The sequence below is a fragment of the Desmodus rotundus genome, chromosome 10, assembly GCF_022682495.2.
Source record: "Desmodus rotundus isolate HL8 chromosome 10, HLdesRot8A.1, whole genome shotgun sequence".
Taxonomy (NCBI): domain Eukaryota; kingdom Metazoa; phylum Chordata; class Mammalia; order Chiroptera; family Phyllostomidae; genus Desmodus; species Desmodus rotundus.
In genome coordinates this window covers 49333028-49352033 of record NC_071396.1, presented here as the reverse complement: position 1 = coordinate 49352033, position 19006 = coordinate 49333028, and the positions used below count along the sequence as shown (strand labels likewise).

Below are 19006 nucleotides of genomic sequence, written 5' to 3'. Positions count from 1 at the left end.
ATACTAATGTTTAATTTTTTTTTAATTGCATGACTGGCCAAGATGGAGGCATAGGTAGATACACTTTGCCTCCTTGCACAACCAAAAGAAGGACAACAGCAAATTTAAAAGCAGAACTGCCAGAAAATTGAACTGCATGGAAATCTAACAACCAAGGAGTTAAAGAAGACACATACATTCAGACTAGTAGGAGTGGCGGATATGGGCAGTGGCTCAGAGAGGATGCATGGCAAGGCAGCGGCTGGAGGACCAGTCAGGAGAGGTGGTGAGTGGCGGTTGCACATTTACGGGCAGATAAATTAGGAGGAACAACTGGGGAGTGAGACAGACTGTGCAACCCAGGGTTCCAGCATGGGAAAAGAAAGCCTCAAAACCTATGGCTGTAAAAATCTGTGGGAGTTGCAGCAGTGGGAGAAACTCCCAGCATCACAGGAGAGTTTGTTGGATGGGCCCATAGGGTCCTAGAACGTACACAAACCCACCTACTGGGAATCAGCACAAGAAGGGCTCAATTTGCTTGTGGGTAGTGGAGAATGTGACTGAAAGCCTGCCCAGAGCTGAGCAAGCAGCATTGTTTCCTCTCAGACCCCACCCCCACATATAGCACTACAACACAGCAACCTGGGTTGCCCCACCCTGGTGAATATCTAAGGCTCTGCCCCTGACAATGTAATGGGTGCACCAAGACAAAGAAATATGACTGAAATGAAAATAGATCAAAACTCCAGAAAAAGCTCTGGCTGGTGTAGCTGACTGGATTGAGCACTGGCCTTCGAACCAAAGGGTCACTGGGTCATTTCCCAATCAGGGCACATGCCTGGGTTGTGGGCCAAGTCCCCAGAAGAGGGTGCATGAGAGGCAACCACACATTGATGTTTCTCTCCCTCTCTTTCTCCTTCCCTTCCACTCTCTCTAAAAATAAAATAAATAAAATCTTAAAAAAAAATTCCAGAAAAAGAACTAAGTGACGAGGAGATAGCCAACCTATCAGATACACAGTTCAAAACACTGGTAATCAGGATGCTCACAGAAATGGTTGAGTATGGTCACAAAATAGAGGAAAAAGCAAAGGCTATGCAAAGTGAAGTAAAGGAAAATATACAGGGAACCAACAGTGAAGGGAAGGAAACCGAGACTCCAGTCAATGATTTGGGGCAGAAGGAAGAAATAAACATTCAACCAGAACAGAATGAAGAAACAAGAATTCAAGAAAATGAGGGGAGGCTTAGGAACCTTCGGGACAACTTCAAACATTCCAACATCTGAATCATAGTGGTACCAGAAGGAGAAGAGGAAGAGCAAAAAATTGAAAACTTATGAAAAAATAATGAAGGAGAACTTCCCCAGCGTGGCAAAGGAAATAGACTTCCAGGAAGTCCAGGAAGCTCAGAGAGTCCCAAAGAAGTTGGACCCAAGGAGGAACATACCAAGGCACATCATAATTACATTAGCCAAGATAAAAGATAAGGAGAGAATCTTAGAAGCAGCAAGAGAAAAGGAGACAGCTACTTACAAAGGAGTTCCCAGAAGACCATCAGCTGATTTCTCCAAAGAAACCTTATAGGCAAGAAGGGGCTGGAAAGAGGTATTCAAAGTCATGAAAGTCAAGGACCTACATCAAAGGTTACTCTATCCAGCTAAGCTATCAGTTAGAATGGAAGGGCCGATAAAGTGCTTCCCACATAAGGTCAAGTTCAAGGAGTTCATCATCACCAAGCCCTTGTATGAAATGTTAAAGGGACTTATCTAAGAAAAAGAAGATGATCAAAACTACATACAATAAAATGACACCAAAGTCACAACTATCAACAACTGAACCTAAAAAAACCCAAAGAAAACAACTAGAACAGGAACAAAATCACAGAAATGGAGATCACATGGAGAGTTATTAGCAGGGAGAGTGAGGTGGGAGAACGTGAGAAAAGGTACAGGGAATAAAAACATAAATGGTAGGTACAAAATCAACAGGGAGAGGTTAAGAATAGTACAGGAAATGGAGGAGCCAAAGAATTTATATATGTATGACCCATGGAAATTAACTGAGGTGGGAGGGATGCTGCAGGGCTGAGTAATGCAGGGTGGAGGGGAATAAAGAGTAGAAAAAAATGGGACAACTGTAATAACATAATCAATAAAATATACTTAAAAAATAAAAAGATTGTATGAGTTTCAACTTCATTATAATAATTTTACTTAAAATTTTGAATTTGTTAATTTTAATTTGTATATTGCTTTTTTATGCTATGCAAATTGTATTTTAATTTTTTTTCCATATCAGTTTATATTCAATATTATTTTGTATTAGTTTCAGGTATATCACATAGTGGTTAGACATCATATACTTTACAAAGTGGTCCCACTGTTATTTCCAGTACCCAACTGGCACCGTACATAGTTATTACACTATTATTGACTATATTTCCTACATTGTAGTTTACATTCCCACGACTATTTTGTAACTACCAATCTGCATGTATATTACTTCTTAATTATATAGATAATTTGGGGAAGTTTATAAAAAGATAATGTTTGAAAACAAATATGAAAATAATATTTGACTTCACATTTAATTTTGGGTTGGCCAAAAAGTTTGTTTTGTTTTTTCTGTAAGATGGCTATAGTAGTGCTTAGTTGTCTTTAACCTCATTTGAAACAATTTTGTTAGATTGTATTGTGATGGCTGACATATTAGCGTGTATTAACAAAAAACTTACCAAAATTGGTGAGTTTTTGTGTAGCCATTTTAATATAGAAGATGGAAGAAAGTATGCAAAATTCAGCATATTATGCTGTATTATTTCAAGAAAGGTAAAAATGCAACTGAAACAAAAAGTTTTGTGCAGTGTATAGAGAAGGTGCTGTGACTGATCAAATGTGTCAAAAGTGGTTTGCGAAGTTTCATGCTTGAGATTTCTCGCTGGACAATGCTCTACAGTCAGGTAGACCAGTTGAAGTTTATAGCGATCAAATTGAGACATTAATTGAGAACATTCAATGTTATACCACACAGGAGATAGCCAGCATACTCAAAATATCCAAATCAATAAATAAAGTTATTGGTGAACATGAGAAAATGTGTCTTTTATTTTATAGAAAAAATTAAACGGAGTTTTTGGCCAATGCAGTGTATCTTTTCATGGCAATATCTTCAAATTTTATATACTTTGAATAAATTACATTTTATTTTTAATCTTTTCGATGCTTACTGGCAATATGAGGAAAGCTTGTTTATAACAACATAACTTAGCAATTTTGATGAAATTAAGGTAAGAAATTTAATGAAGTATACTGTAATTTATGAATTATGTATATCTAGTGTATTATTCCTCCATACATTGCCAGCTCATCAACATTATATTCAAGCATATACCATAATACTTAAATTCAATTGTCTGTTTTTTTGTCAGCTTTTATTCATATAAAAATCATAGCTTTACACATATTTTTTATTTTGTCATGTTATATGGATCAAACATTTTATTTAATAGACTGTTTTATAAATTTAAAATTTTTAGAGGTATGGGTTTTCATTTATACTTTTGCCCTAGATACTGCAAATATTAGGCATGAATCTGCTTGGAAGTATTTTATTTTAGAATTTAGTTGTTTTAAAGGAAATGTTTTTTATTTCACATGTAAAAAAATTATTTTTAAGAACTTGGGAAATAGTATGAGGAGGAAAATAATCTATCACCTCTGTAATATGATCAATTTTAGCATTTTCGACAATTACCTTCATCAAAAATGTGTCTTAAGTCCATCTTTTTCTTTTTCTTACTATTCTACTCACCCCAGTCCACACTATCCTCATTTGTCACTAGGACTAAGGCAATAGTATAGCTATTTGTTTCTTTACATTTTCTTTTATCTCCCAATCATTTCTCCACACTGTACCAAAGTGAATTTTGAGAAAATATAAATTATGTCATGTCACTTACTTGAGTAACGCATTTCAACAGTGTCTGATTGCAATTCTCATCCAATCAGGATTCTTTTCTATTGCTTACAAAGTCTTATATGACATAGCTCCTGCCTACCTCTTCCACTTTATTTCATATCCTTTCCCTTCCCTATAACCAATCAAGTTCTTCCCAACTCTGGTTTTAAGGTGTTTCAGTAGAGGACAGGGGTATCTTCTTTGCTCTGCAGGAAGAAGTCTGTGAGCTGGTGGCTAGGTTGATTATTAAATAGCAGCTAAAGTAATCTTTTATTTTTTGACAGTGCCTACTTTTAATTTTTGAATAGCTTTTTAAAAAATATTTTATTGTTACTCAATTGCAGTTGTATGCCTTTTCTCCCCATCCCTCCACCCCACCACAGCTGAACCCACCTCCCTCCCCCACCTCTACCCTCCCCCTTGGTTTTGTCCATGTGTCCTTTATAATAGTTCCTGTAATCCCCTCTCCTCACTGTCCCCTCCCCACTCCCCCCTGGCTATTGTTAGATTGTTCTTAACTTCAATGTCTCTGGTTATATTTTGTTTGCTTTTTTCTTCTGTTGATTATGTTCCAGTTAGAGGTGAGATCATATGGCATTATGCTAAGTGAAATAAGCCAGACGGTGAGGGACAAATACCATATGAGCTTTTGTTTTTTGAATTTTTATGAGTTTGTTGGAGCCAAACTTATGACATATACCAGGGAGCAAGATCTCAAATGCTCTGGACAATAACATTTTGCAGCTTCTTTTATGCATTTGAAATTAAGGAGGGAATTTAAGGAAGATTACATGGAGGTGGGAGAAAAGGAAGGTGGGGATTGGATTATAGGATCGTTAACAAGTTTATGTGCTTTCTTGAGGGTGGTTATGGCTTATTTTCAAAGGTGTGTTAACCTAGATGTACAGAAACAATGGACAGGGCTTTCTTAAAACAAAGATGAACCTTTTGCTGAAGAAGTTATATGCCTGGGGTGTGACTACCCGCCATGACCTGTCCAGTTAGGAATTTATGATCGGATCACCCTGTGAAGGTACTTTCCATAGAACCTTACCCCCTTTTCTCCATCCACTGTTACTCCTTTTGGTCGTAGACTGTGCCTACTTTTATACCAGTCTTATAGGATCCCACCTTCTACCTCTTTTTGATGATGGCTGATCAGGTTTGGAGGGGGATGGTGGAGATAGGGGTGAGAATTGGTAACATAAATCAGGAGCTATTTCAAAGATACTATTCCTTTAACAATAATAATACATTTTATGGAAGAGCATAATTTAACAAGTTTCCTATTGATGGTCTTCCCCGTCCCCCCATTACAAACAACACTATATTATAAACAACCTTACTTGTGGCTAAATATTAGTCCATATTCATTGCTAGGAGTTATCCTAAGTAAGTAACAGTCTGGGACATAATGTTTGAATATGTTGGATATATCCTCACGTCCAGATGTAGTCCTATGATGCTATGGCAAATATGACAAAGCATAACAATCTCCAAAAGAACTTTTTACTAGACTTTCATTTGGAATGTTGAGGTCAGTTAATTTCAAATATTCCTTTCATCTCTGTAATTCTTGAGTATTCCTCAAAATGCAGGTGCTTCCAGACAATGTACCCCTCCCCCACCCTCTTGTCCATTTAATTCAGGGCTTCACCTGGTACGTCTTGGAGAACGTACACATTCAGTCGATCCTCAGTCAAGGATTCATGCTTATGAATTCACCTACTCACTAACATTTACTTGTAACCTTCAAATCAATACCTACAACGCTTTCATGGTCATTGTGGACAGGCAGAGAACGGTGATGAGTCACCTGATGAGCATGTTTCCATCAGGGCAACTGCTTTGTCTTCGTGTTCTAGCTCTCATGTGTAAACAGGTGTCCCTTGTGTGGTCTATTTAGTGCTATGTGTTTTTGCATGTTTGTGGTTTTTGTTGCTGCTTTTACTTTTTAAAATAGTCCCCAGTGTAGGGCCGAAATGCTGTCTAATGTTCTTTTTTTTTAATAGTATATAATCTCTAGGATAAACTATATTTTAACATTTAAGTTTAACATTGTATGTGAGATGAACAATAATTTCGATTTTATCTAAAAACCAAGATGAATTTTTTAAAAACATTTTTCAGAATGCAAGCAAGTAAAAGTAGTGACTTAAATTGAACGTATTTCAATATCATATGCAGTTTCCCATTTTTTCTCTTTACTTTTTATTACAGAAATTTCGAAACACACAGGTTAGGGGCAACTCTTGTTTCATCTATACCCAACCCACTTTCCACCGTCCCCATTCTGCGCTGATTCACTGTGCAGTAAATCTCAGGCATATCACATGAACATATTCATATTGTCCATTTACAATATATTTTGCAAGTGCGGCTAATCTCTAGTAGTAGTTATATTTCCAAAGAAACGTTGACAAAGGGTACAAATATATTGACAAATAGTCTTAGAAAATATTTCAGAATGTCAAATCAAACAGACCAGAAGAACACAGTTAAGGTATTTGTAATTCTCAAACATGTTTATTATTAAATTATGAATGTAACACTTGGTAAGAATGTTATTAAGTGACATTTTTATACTTCCTTCTTATTCAGATTTACTACTAAGATTTTTTTATTTATCTTGTGCTTCACTTAAAAGAAAAATTTCTTTAAAAAAATATATTTATTGATTATGCTATTACAGTTGTCCCATTTCCCGCCCCCCTCACTCCACTCCATCCTGCCCACCCCCTCCCTCCCACATTCCCCCCCTATAGTTCATGTCCATGGGTCATACTTATAAGTTCTTTGGCTTCTATATTTCCTACACTATTCTTACTCTCCCCCTGTCTATTTTCCACCTATCATCTATGCTACTTATTCTCTGTACCTCTCTCCCCCTCCCCCTCCCACTCCCCTATTGACAACCCTTCATGTGATCTTCATTTCTGTGGTTCTGTTCCTGTTCTAGTTGTTTGCTTAGTTTGCTTTGGTTTTTGTTTTAGGTGTGGTTGTTAATAACTGTGAGTTTGCTGTCATTCTTACTGTTCATATTTTTTATCTTCTTTTTCTTAGATAAGTCCCTTTAACATTTCATATAATAAGGGCTTGGTGATGATGAGCTTGACCTTATCTGAGAAGCACTTTATCTGCCCTTCCATTCTAAGTGGTAGCTATGCTGGATACAGTAATCTTGGATGTAGGTCCTTGCCTTTCATGACTTGGAATACTTCTTTCCAGCCCCTTCTTGCCTGTAAGGTCTCTTTTGGGAAATCAGCTGACAGTCTTATGGGAACTCCTTTGTAGGTAACTGTGTCCTTTTCTCTTGCTTCTCCTAAGATTCTCTCCTTATCTTTAATCTTGGGTAATGTAATGATGATGTGCCTTGGTGTGTTCCTCCTTGGGTCCAGCTTCTTTGGGACTCTCTGAGCTTCCTGGACTTCCTGGAAGTCTATTTCCTTTGCCAGATGAGGGAAGTTCTCCTTCATTATTTGTTCAAAGAAGTTTTCAATTTTGTATTCTTCCTCTTCTCCTTCTGGCACCCCTATAATTCGGATGTTGGAACGTTTCAAGATGTCCTGGAGGTTCCTAAGCCTCTCCTCATTTTTCTGAATTCTTGTTTCTTCATTCTTATCTGGTTGGATGTTTCTTTCTTCCTTCTGGTCCTCACCATTGATTTGAGTCCCAGTTTCCTTCGCATCACTATTGGTTCCCTGTACATTTTCCTTTGTTTCTCTTAGCATAGGCTTCATTTTTTCATCTGGTTTTCGAACAAATTCAACCAATTCTGTGAGCATCTTGATAACCAGTGTTTTGAACTGTGCATCCGATAGGTTGGCTATCTCTTCCTCGCTTAGTTGTATTTTTTCTGGAGCTTTGAAGTGTTCTGTCATTTGGGCCATTTTTTTTTTTTTGTCTTGGTGTGTCTGTTACTTTAAGGGTCGGAGCCTTAGGTGTTCCTCGGGGCGGGGTAATGCTGGTCACTGTGCTGTGATGCTGTACGTGGGGGACGGGCCGAGAAGGAGCAATGGCGCCTGCTCCCCTATCCACCAGATTTCAGTCTTTCACTCCGCTACCCACAATCAAATTGGGCCCCTCTGGTGCTGGTTCCTGAGTGGTTGGGCCTGTGCACGCCCCAGGCCCCTGTGGGTCTCTCCAACAACCTCTCCTGTGAGGCTGGGAGTCTCTCCTGCTGCCGCCCCAACCCCCAAGGGCGTTTTCACTCAGAGGTTTGAGGCTTTATTTCCCCGCGCTGGAGCCCTGGGTTGCGCGGTCTGCTTTGCTCCTCGCCGTTTGTCCGGTTTATCTGTGCTCGAATGTGGGGCTGCGGGGTGCTACCTGCTGCTCTGCCTGCCCCATTCTCCGCCACTCTGAGTCCGACCCTCTCGGTTTATCTGCGTGAATGTGGGGCCGCAGGGTCTGCCAGTGGTCAGACTGCCTGCCCCGTTCGCCCCACACTCTGCCAGTCTTGGTCCCGCCATGGCCATAGGAGTCCTCTCCTCCCCCGCTGCCCGTCTCCGCCCCTCCTACTGGTCTGGATGAATGTTTATTTTTTATTTCCTTGGTGTCGGACTTCCTTGCCATTCGATTTTCTGTCAGTTCTGGTTGTGCGAGGAGGCGCAGTGTGTCTACCTACACCGCCATCTTGGTTCTCCCCTAAAAGAAAAATTTCTACAAAAACTATACCAATTTAGCATTTCTAACAGATGACACTAAACAGGGAAATTTCATTAGTGAAAACCCTGTTCTCCCATCATATTGTTTGGCAGTGTTTGTCCTCATTATATTTACTTACTTACTTTTAATCCTCACCTGAGGATATGCTTTTATTGATTTTTGTAGAGAGAGAGAGGGAGGGATGGAGACAGGGAGAGAGAGAGAGAGAGAGAGAGAGAGAGAGAGAGAGAAAGAAAAACATCGATGTGAGAGAAAAACGTTGATCATTTGCCTTCCCTATGGGGCCCAACCTGGGATCCAACCTGCAACCTAGGTATGTGCCCTGACCAGGGACTGAACCCACAACCTTTTGATGTACAAGATGACACTCCAACCAACTGAGTCACCTGGCCAGGGTCTCATTGTATTTTTTGTCTGAATTTGTTTAGAACTCTCTTCCCACTTGATTTGCAAAGGCTTTTGGTGAATTCTCAATTATTATAATTTTTGGAAGAGCTCTTCCAAGGATATAGAAGTCCTTTATAGTTTCCATGTATACAAACACAATATTCATGGAAAAGCTGGCGCTCCGTTCTCTGTGCTAGCCCTTTTCTTTGCTGTCTCTGAGTTGGTTCAGTGACAAGAGTTTTGCTTCCCAGCACTCCACTCTTTCAGGGGCCATGACTTTTCCAAGGAAGGGCCTGTACTTGGCTGGACCCCGGAGTGAGAACTGCCCCGTCCCACTGCAACCTGAGGGTCCAACCCCATACTTTGCTGCTGTGAACCACCAGCTCTGTGGAGGAAGACAAATGTTTTTAAGTGCAAGAAGGCTGTGATGTGGCCCTGGCAGTAAGCTCAGTTGGTTAGAGCATCCTTCTAATACACCAAGGTTGCGGGCTCCATCCCCAGTCAGGGGACATACAAGAACCCACCAACGGAAGATGGTGGCCTAGGTAAACACAACTCACTTCTTTGCACAACCACATCTAAATTAAAACTAAACTATAGAATAGTTGTCACTCAGAACTGGCAGAAATCAAGCTGAATGGACTTCCTGTAACCACAAAATTAAAGAAGAAACCACTTCCATCCAGACTGGTAGGAGGAGCAGAGATTCGGAAAAGGCTGGTCCCACACCCACATGTGGTGGATTAGGAGGGATATCTCAGGAGTGAGGGCTCCCAGCCCCACACCAGGCCCCCTAGCTCAGGGTTCCAGTTCCAGGAAGATAAGTCCCCATGGCTTCTGGCTGTAAAAACCAGTGGAGATTGAGTCAATGGAAGAAACTGCTGGACTTCCAGGTAGTTCCTCTTATATGGTCCTCACATGGATTTACTGAGACTCACTCCCACTGAGTTCCAGCACTGGGGCAGCAGCTTGAAAGGCACCAGTGGCACAAGGGGAAGAACTGAAGTGTCTGACATCAGGGAGGGAGCTAGGGGACAGCTATCTCCAAGACAGAACTGCTGGCAGAGGCCATTGCTCCTCCTCTGAGCCCTCCCCAACAGAGCCATAGAGCTTGTCAGGCACCATATCCAAGACTCTTGTCAACCTGGCTCACACTGTTTGCCCACCCTGGTGATTCCCTGAGACTCTGCCTCAACCAACTTAAGGGCCCACCCAAGTGGTTACCAGTGGCTTTTCCATACTAATGACTTGTATTGGCACATGCTTCTGATCTTCCTGAATCCTCTCAAACAAGCAGCAACTGGTCTCAGCAAGCCACCCATACCTTGCTAAGTGGCCCCAGGCCCACCACTAACAACAACTGGCCTTGGTTCACAGCTTGGCCTTGCTAGGGTACCTGTAAGCCTAGCACAAAAAGCAGCCAACTGCAGATTGCTTTGTAGCTTATGCCAAGTGGCCCCAGACAGAACACAAGTGGGCACCAGAGCCCTGCTGAAGTAAGCCCTGCTCTGGGTAGTGGGCCCCTGCTCAGCTGATCCTCCATGGAGGGCAGAAGTTGGTCAGTGGTTACAGCCAGTGTTTGCAGCTGATTGGCCTTGGTAAATCTCTCCCATTGACCTGCTAACAGCAATCAAGGCTCAACAACAAGAGGAGGGTGTACTTAGTACACACAGAGGGTGCACCTTGAGTTCTTGCTTGGATGATAGGGGAGGAAGTGCCACTGGTCCCCACAGGATAGCTACTACATTAGGCCATGCTACCAAGACAGGGAGTCATAGTAGATCTACCTAATACATAGGAACAAATGCAGAGAGGCTGCCAAAATGAGGAGACAAAGAAGCATGGCCAAAATGAAAGAACAGAACAAAATTCCAAAAAAGGAACTGAACAAAATGGAGATAAGCAATCTTTCAGATGTGGAGTTTAAAACACTGGTTATAAGGATGCTCAGGGAACTTAGTGAAGACATGAACAAGATAAAAAATATCCAGTCAGAAATGAAGGATATGCTAATTGAAATAAAGAAAAATTTATAGGGATGAACAATAGAGTGGTTGGAGCTAAGAATCAAATCAATGATTTAGAATATAAGGAACCAAAAAACAACCAACCAGACCAAGAAGAAAAAAGAATTAAAAAAAAAAAGAATAGTATAAGGACCCTCTGGACAACTTCAAGCTTACCAACAATCACATCATAGGGGTACCAGAAGGAGAAGAGAGAGAGCAAAGAACTGGAAATTTATTTGAAAAAATAATGAAAGAAAACCTCTCTAATTTGGTGACAGAATTAGACATACAGGTCCAGAAAGCACAGAGAGTCCCAAACAAGTTGGACACAAAGAGGCCCATACCAAGACACATTATAATTAAAATGCCAAAGGTTAAAGATAAAGAGGGAATCTTAAAAGCAGCAAGAGAAAAGCAGGTGACCCTGGCTGGTATGGCTCAGTGGATTGAGTCAAAGGGTCACTGGTTGGATTCCCAGCCAGGGCACATGCCTGGGTTATGGGCCAGGTCCCCAGTAGGGGACACTTGAGAGGCAACCACACATTGATGTTTCCCTCTCTTTCCCCCTCCCTTCCCTTCTATCTAAAAATAAATAAATAAAATCTTAAAAAAAGAAAGAAAGAAAGAAAGAAAAGCAGGTAGTTACCTAAAAGGGAGTTCCAATAAGACTGTGAGCTGATTTCTCAAAAGAAACTTTGTAGGTTAGAAGGGATTGGCAAAAGATATTCAAAGTGATGAAAAACAAAGACCTACAACCAAGATTACTTTGTCCAGCAAAGCTATCGCTTAGAATCAAAGGACAAATAAAAAGCTTCATAGACAAGAAAAAGCTAAAGGAGTTCATCACCACCATACCATTATCATATGAAAAGTTAAAGGGACTCATTTAAGAAAAAGAAGATAAAAAATATGAACAATAAAATGTCAATAAAGACATATCTATCTACAATTGAAACTAAAAAACAAAATAAGTGAACAAACAGAATAGAAACAGAATCATAGGTACCGAAAACAGTTTGTACAGATACAGTTTGATGGCAGCCAGACAGTAGGGGGATATTGAGGGAATAGATGAAAAGGTGAAGGGATTAATAAGCACAAATTAGTAGTTACAAAATATGTAACTACTATGGAGATGTGAAGTACTGTATAGGAAATGGAGAAGCCAAAGAACCTATATGCACGACCCATGGACATGCAAAAAGGTGTGTGGATTCCCTGAGGGAGTTGAGGGGGGGTGGTTCTAGGTAGAGGAGGCCAAAGGGAGAAAATTGGGACAACTGTAATAGCAAAATCAATCAAATATAATTAAAAAAATCTTCCAAAGAATGCATAAATAAATGGAACAAATTGATGTTTCTCTCTCTCTTTTCCTCCCTCTCTCTCTTTCTCAAATCAATAAATAAAAATTAAAAATAAAGAAGGCTGTGACATACCTTACAGAGAAAATATATGTGTTAAATAAGCTTCATTCAGGCATGGGTTATGTTATTTCTGTTGCTATGACTATAGTAAAGGTACTTTAAATGGTCAAAACAAGGTGCTATATTGATAAATTTGTGGAAATTTGACTAGAGACTCATAGGAACCTAAGCCTGTATTTCTCACTAAGATCAGTGTTTATGGCAACTTTATAGAACATAACCATACAAAAAAGGGAATCAGCTCTCTCTTTCTACCTACTTATTTCTAGATCCCCATTGCCATTTCAGACCACTTCTTTTTCAACTTTGTGGCATTTCAGTCCAATTGGGTGTATTCCTCTAAAGTTTTTACTTTGCTGTCATTTTCGGATCCAGTTCATTATCTTCTAACATCTAATGTGAACATTGACATAGTTTACTTTGTCAATCATTAGTGCTTTTTGCTTCTTATTTAAGAAATTCTTCCCTATCCTGAGGTCTTTATAAAAATAATTTTTTAATTACAGTTGACATACAATATTATAGTAGTTTAAGGTATACAACATAGTGGTTAGACATTTATGTAATTTAAGAAGTGTTCACCCTGATATGTCTAGTACCCATCTAAAACCATACACAGTTATTACAATATTATTCACTATTTTCCCTATGCTATACTTTATATCCCCATGACTATTTTGTGACTACCAATTTGTCCACATATAAATGAAATCATATAGTATTTGTCTTTGTCTGAGTTATTTCACTTAGCATAAGACCCTCTAGGTCCATCCATGCTTTTGCAAGTGGTAAGATTTCATTCTTTTTATGGCCAAGTAATATTTCATTGTACATATGTACCACAGCTTTTTTACCTTCTCATTTGTTGATGGGCACTTGGGTTGCTTCCTTATCTTGGCTATTGCAAATAATGCTGCAATGAATATAGGGGTGCATATATTCTTTTGAGTTAGGGTGTTAGGTTTCTGCAGATATATACTCAGAAGTGGAATCACTGGATCATAAGGCAGTTCCAATTTTAATCTTTTGAGGAACCTCCATACTATATTGCATAGTGACTGCACCAATCTGCATTCCCACCAACAGTGATGAGGGTTCCATTTTCTCCGAGTCCTTGACTTCTTGATGGTAGCCATTCTATCATCAGGTATGAGGTGATATGTCATTGTGGTTTTAATTTGCATTTCTCTGATGTCGAGCATTTTTTCATGTTTATTGGTCTTCTCTATGTCCTCTTTGAAGAAATGTCTATTCAGGGCCTCTGCCTATATTTTATTTGGATTCTTTATTTTTTTGGTGTTAAGTTGTATGAATTCCTTATACATTTTGATATCAACCCCTCATCAGATATATCATAGGTGAATATCTTTTTCCATTCAGTAGCATGTCTTTTCGTTTGTTGATGGTTTCCTTTGCTATACAACAACTTTTTAGTTTGATGTAGTCCCACTTATTTTTTTCTTTCCCTTGCCTCAGGAGATATATCAGAAAAAATTTTGCTAAGAGCAATGTCAGATTTACTGCCTATAGTCCAGGAGTTTTATGGTTTTGAGTCTTGCATTTAAGTGTTTAGTCCATTTTGAGTCTATTCTTACATATGATGTGAGGTGGTCTAGTTTCATTTTCTTTTGCATGTGTCTGTCCAATTTTCTCAATGTAGACTGTCTTTACTCCATTGTATGTTCTTGCTGCCCTTGTCATATATTAACTGACTATATAGGTGTGGGTTTATTTTCTGGGCTCTCCATTCTGTTCCATTATCTATGTGTCTGTTTTTTATGCCATTACTATGCTATTTTGATTACTATAGCCTGTAGTATAGTTTGATATTAGGTAGCCTGAAACCTCCAATTTTGTTCTTTCTCAAGATTGCTGTGGCTATTAGGGGTCTTGTATAGTTCCATATAAATTTTTGGATTACTTGTTCTAGTTCTGTGAAAAATGCCATTGGTATTTTGATAGGAATTGCATCAAATTTATAGATTGCTTTTGGGAGTGTGGACATTTTAGTGATGTTAATTCTTCCTATGCATGATCATGGTATGTGCTTCCATTTATTTGTATCTTCTTCAGTTTCTTACAATTTTCTGAGTACAGATCTTTAAAATCCTTGGTTAAATTTATTCCTAGCTATTTTATTTTAGATGGAATTGTAAATGAGGTTGTTTTCTCAGTTTCCCTTTCTCCTAGTTCATTTTGGTGTATAAAAAATGCAACCAATTTATGACTATTTTGGATCCTACTACTTTACTGAATGTATTTATCAGTTCTAATAGTTTTTGTGGAATTTTTAGAGTTCTCTTTGAAGAGTATCATGTCATCTGCAAATCATAACACTTTTACTTCTTCCTTTCCAGTTCAGATGCCTTTTATTTCTTCTTATTTGTCTCATTGCTGTGATTAGGTCTTCCAGTGGTAAAAGTGGACATCCCTGTCTGTTCCTGATCTTAAGGGAAATGCTTCCAGTTTTTCCCCTTTAAGTATGGGTTTGTTTTATATGACCTTTATTGCATTTAGGTATGTCCCCTCTTTTCTTACTTTGTTGAGAGTTTTTATCATAAATGAGTGCTGGATTTGTCAAATGCTTTTTCTGCATCTATTGATGGATCATATGATTTTTATCCTTCATTTTTTTCCTGCAGTACATTAATTGATTTGTGGATATTGTACCAACCTTGCATCCTGGGCATACATCCCACTTGTTCGTGGTGTATAACCTTTTTGATGCATTGCTGAATTTAGTTTGCTTATATTTTGTTGAGGATTTTGGCATCTATGTTCATCAGGGTATCAGCCTATAATTTTCTTTCTTTGTAGTGCCTATCTGGTTTCAGAATTAGGATGATGCTGGCCTTGTACAATGAGCTTGGGAGTCTTCCCTCCTCTTGCATTTTTTGTAATATTTTGAGGATAGATGTTAGTTCTTCCTTGAATGTTTGGTAAAATCACTTGTGAAGCCATCTGGTCCAGGACTTTTGTTGGTTGGGAGTTTTTCATTACTACTTTGATTTCGTTGGTTGTAATTGGTCTGTTCAGATTTCTCTTTCTTCTTGATTCAATCTTGGAAGATTGTATGTATCTAGGAAATTACACATTTCTTCCTGATTGTTCAATTTGTTGGCATATAATTGTTCATAATATTTTCTTATAAATCTTTGTATTTCTGTTGTGTCAGTTTTATTTCTATTTAATTTCTGAGTTTATTGTTTGAGTCCTCTCTCTTTTTTTTCTTGTTGAGCCTGGTTAAAAGTTTATCAGTCTTGTTTATATTTTCAAAGAACCAGCTCTTGGTTTTATCCATCTTTTGTGTTGTGTTTTAGACTCTGTTTCATTTTTTTTCTGCTCTGATCTTTATTATTTTCTTCTACTCATGCTGGGCTTTGTTTGTTCTTTTTCTAGTTCCTTTCAGTATAATGTTAGATTGCTTATTTGAGATTATTCTGTTTCTTGAGGTGTGCCTGTATTGCTATGAAATTCCCTTGTAGGACTGCTTTCACTGTGTTCCATAGGTTTTGAGTTGTTGTGTTTTCATTTTCTTTTGTTTCAAGATATCTTCGATTTCTTCCTTCATCTCATTGTTAACCCATTGATTGTTCAGTTAACATGTTATTTAGCCTCCATGTGTTTGTGTGTTTTTCAGTTTTTTTCTTGTAACTGATTTCTAATTTTTATACTACTGTGATCAGAGAGGATGCTTGAAATTATTTCAGTCTTCTTAAATTTATTGAGACTTGTTTTGTGGCCTAACATGTGGTCTATCCTAGAAAATGTACCATGTGCACTTGAAAAGAATGTATATTCTGCTGTTTTGGGGTGAAATGCTCCAAAAATAATTAAATTAATCTCATCTAGTGTGTCATTTAAGGCCAGTGTTTCCTTTTGGATTTTCTGTCTGGAAAACCAATCCATTGATCTCAGTGGGGTGTTGAAGTCCCCTACTGTGACTGTATTACTTTCGATTTCTCCCTTTATGTCCATCAAGATTTGCTGTACATGTTTAGGTGCTTCTGTGTTGGTTACATAAATGTTTCCAGGGGTTATATACTCTTGCTGGATCATTCCCTTTATCATTACGTATTGTCCTCCTTTGTCTCTTATTACAGGCTTTGTTTTAAAGTCTACTTTGTCAGATATAAGTATTGATCCCCTGCTTTTTTTTCATTTCCATTTGCATAAAATATCTTTTCTTGTCCCTTTTTATGTGTATCTTTCATTTTAACATGGGTCTCTTGTAGACAGTATATACATGGGTCTTATTTTCTTTTTTTTCTTTTAGATTTTATTTATATTTTAGAGAGGGAGAGAGAGGGAGAGAAACATCAGTGTGTGGTTGCCTCTCGTGTGTCCCCCACTGGGGACCTGGCCAGCAAGCCAGGCATGTGCTCTAGACTGGGAATCAAATCAGCGTCCCTTTGATTCCCAGGCTGACACTATACCACTGAGCCACACCAGCCAGGGCTTATTTTCTTTTTTTTTTTTAAGATTTTATTTATATATTTTTAGAGAGGGGAAGGGAGGGAGAAGGAGAGGGAGAGAAACATCAACGTGTGGTTGCCATTCATGCACCCCTCACCAGGGACCTGGCCCACAACCCAGGCATGTGCCCTGACTAGGAATTGAACTGGTGACTCTTTGGTTTGTAGGCAGGTGCTCAATCCACTAAGCCACACCAGCCAGGATTGGGTCTTGTTTTCTTATCAATTCAGCTAATCTTTTGATTGGTGCATTTAATACATTTACACTTAAAGTGACTATTGATAGGTATGAATTTATTGCTATTTAATCTTTATAACTATGTTCCTCAGTTTTTTTCCTTCTTTTTCTTATAGACAATGCTTTAAAGTGTTTTGTAATACTGGTTTGCTGGTAGTGAACTCCTTTAGCTTCTTCTTGTCTGGGAAGCTCTTTATCTGTCCTCTGATTTTAAATGCTAGCCTTGCTGTGGAAAGTAGTCTTGATTGTAGGTCCTTGCTTTTCATCACTTTGAATATTTCATGCCAATTCCATCTTGGCCTGAAATGTTTATGTTGAGAAATCAGCTAACAGTCTTATGGAAGCTCCCTTGTATGTAACTAAATATCTTTCTTTTGCTGCTTTTAAGATTCTCTCTTGTCTTTAATCTATGTCATTTTGACTATGATGTGTTTTGGTGTGGGCCTCTTGGGGTTCATCTCTTTTGGGACTCTTGCACTTCCTGGGCTTGTGTGTCTTTTTACTTCACCAGGTTAGGAAGTTTTCAGTCATTATTTCTTCAAATAGGTTCTTAGTCCTTTATTATTTCTCTTCTCCTTCTGGTACCCCATGATGTGGATGTTGTTACACTTGATGTTATTCTCTAAGTCTCTTATATTATCCTCATTTTTAATTTTAAAAAAATTTCTTGATGAGAGAGAGAAAGAGAGAGCAAGAGAGAGAAACATTGATTTTGTTGTTCCACTTATTTATGGATTCATTGGTTGATTCTTGCATATGCCCTGACTGGGGATCGAACCCACAACCTTGGCACATTGGAACCATGCTCTAAACAACTGAACTACCTAGCCAAGGCCTAGCCTTATTGAAAAAAATTTTTTCTTTCTGCTGCTCTGATTGTTTTCTGCTACCTTGTCTTCTAAATTGCTGATTCGATCCTCTGCTTCATCTAGTCTGCTTTTGATTCCTTCCTGTATATTCTTCATTTCAGATATTGTACTCTTCATTACTGACTGGTTCTTTTTTATGATTTCTATGGGTTTTTAAAAATGCTTATTATCTCTTTGTTGAAATTCTCACTAAGCTCATTGTACCTCCTTATACACATTGTTTTGAACTCTGTGTCTGGTAGACTGCTTGCCTCCATTTCATTTAGGTCTTTCTGGGGTGATTTCTTCTGTTCTTTCATTTGGGGTATGTTTGTTTGTCTTTCCATTTTGTCTATCTCTGTGTAGATATTTCTGTGTTATTAGGTAGATGTCGTATGTGTCCTAGGCTTCGTATGTTGTACTTACATAGTAGGTGTCCTCTGGGGCTAGAGGTGCAGTCTCCCTGATTATCTTAGCTATATGCTATAAGAATGTCCCTTGTGTGGGTTATGTTGGCCCTTCTATGTAGTTTAGTCTTTTTTAAAAAATCTTTTTGAGAGAGAGAGAGAGGGAGATAGAGAGAGGGGGTGGAAGAAGAAGAAAGAGAAGGAAGAGAGAGAGGGAGAGAGAGAAACATCGACTTGTTGTTCCACTCATCCATGTATTCATTCATTGGTTGATTCTTGTATGTGCCCTGACTGGGGATTGAACCTGCAACTTTGGTGTATTGGGATGATGCTCTAACCAACTGAGCTACTTGGCCAGGTCTCTGTAGTTTGGTCTTGATTGCTATTGTCCTTTTTACCTGTAGGGCAGGCCCTCAGACTTGCTGACTGAAGTTGACCATGACCCCAGTGTATGAGTTGCTATGTGGGAATTGACTCCAGGAAGTGGAATTTATCCCAGCAGGGTCTGGTGCCTGCCATAACCTTGTGGAGCTAATTGGGTCATGGTCTGATGTGGTCTGAAGCCAGACACAGGGTGTGTTAGTTCTAGGGTTTCTGGTGTACTGGTGCAGGTCTA

At 38.8% G+C, this 19006-nt stretch overlaps 1 protein-coding gene across 8 annotated transcripts in view; it reads left to right on the top strand.

The window, feature by feature from the left end:
- The window catches only part of KLHL3 (kelch like family member 3), a 266577-nt gene that overhangs the window by 75673 nt on the left and 171898 nt on the right, over window positions 1-19006 (top strand). For 7 of the 8 annotated variants that reach the window (XM_053912760.1, XM_053912758.1, XM_053912766.1 and 4 more), the window contains one exon: window positions 43-265. The exons of the other annotated variant lie outside the window; for it this stretch is intronic. Coding sequence is in view for 1 of the 7 variants with exons in the window: in XM_053912766.1 (XP_053768741.1) it covers window positions 202-265 (64 nt within the window). In the remaining 6 variants the exon portion in view is untranslated. The remainder of the gene's footprint in view (window positions 1-42; window positions 266-19006) is intronic. 8 annotated transcript variants of the gene reach the window in all.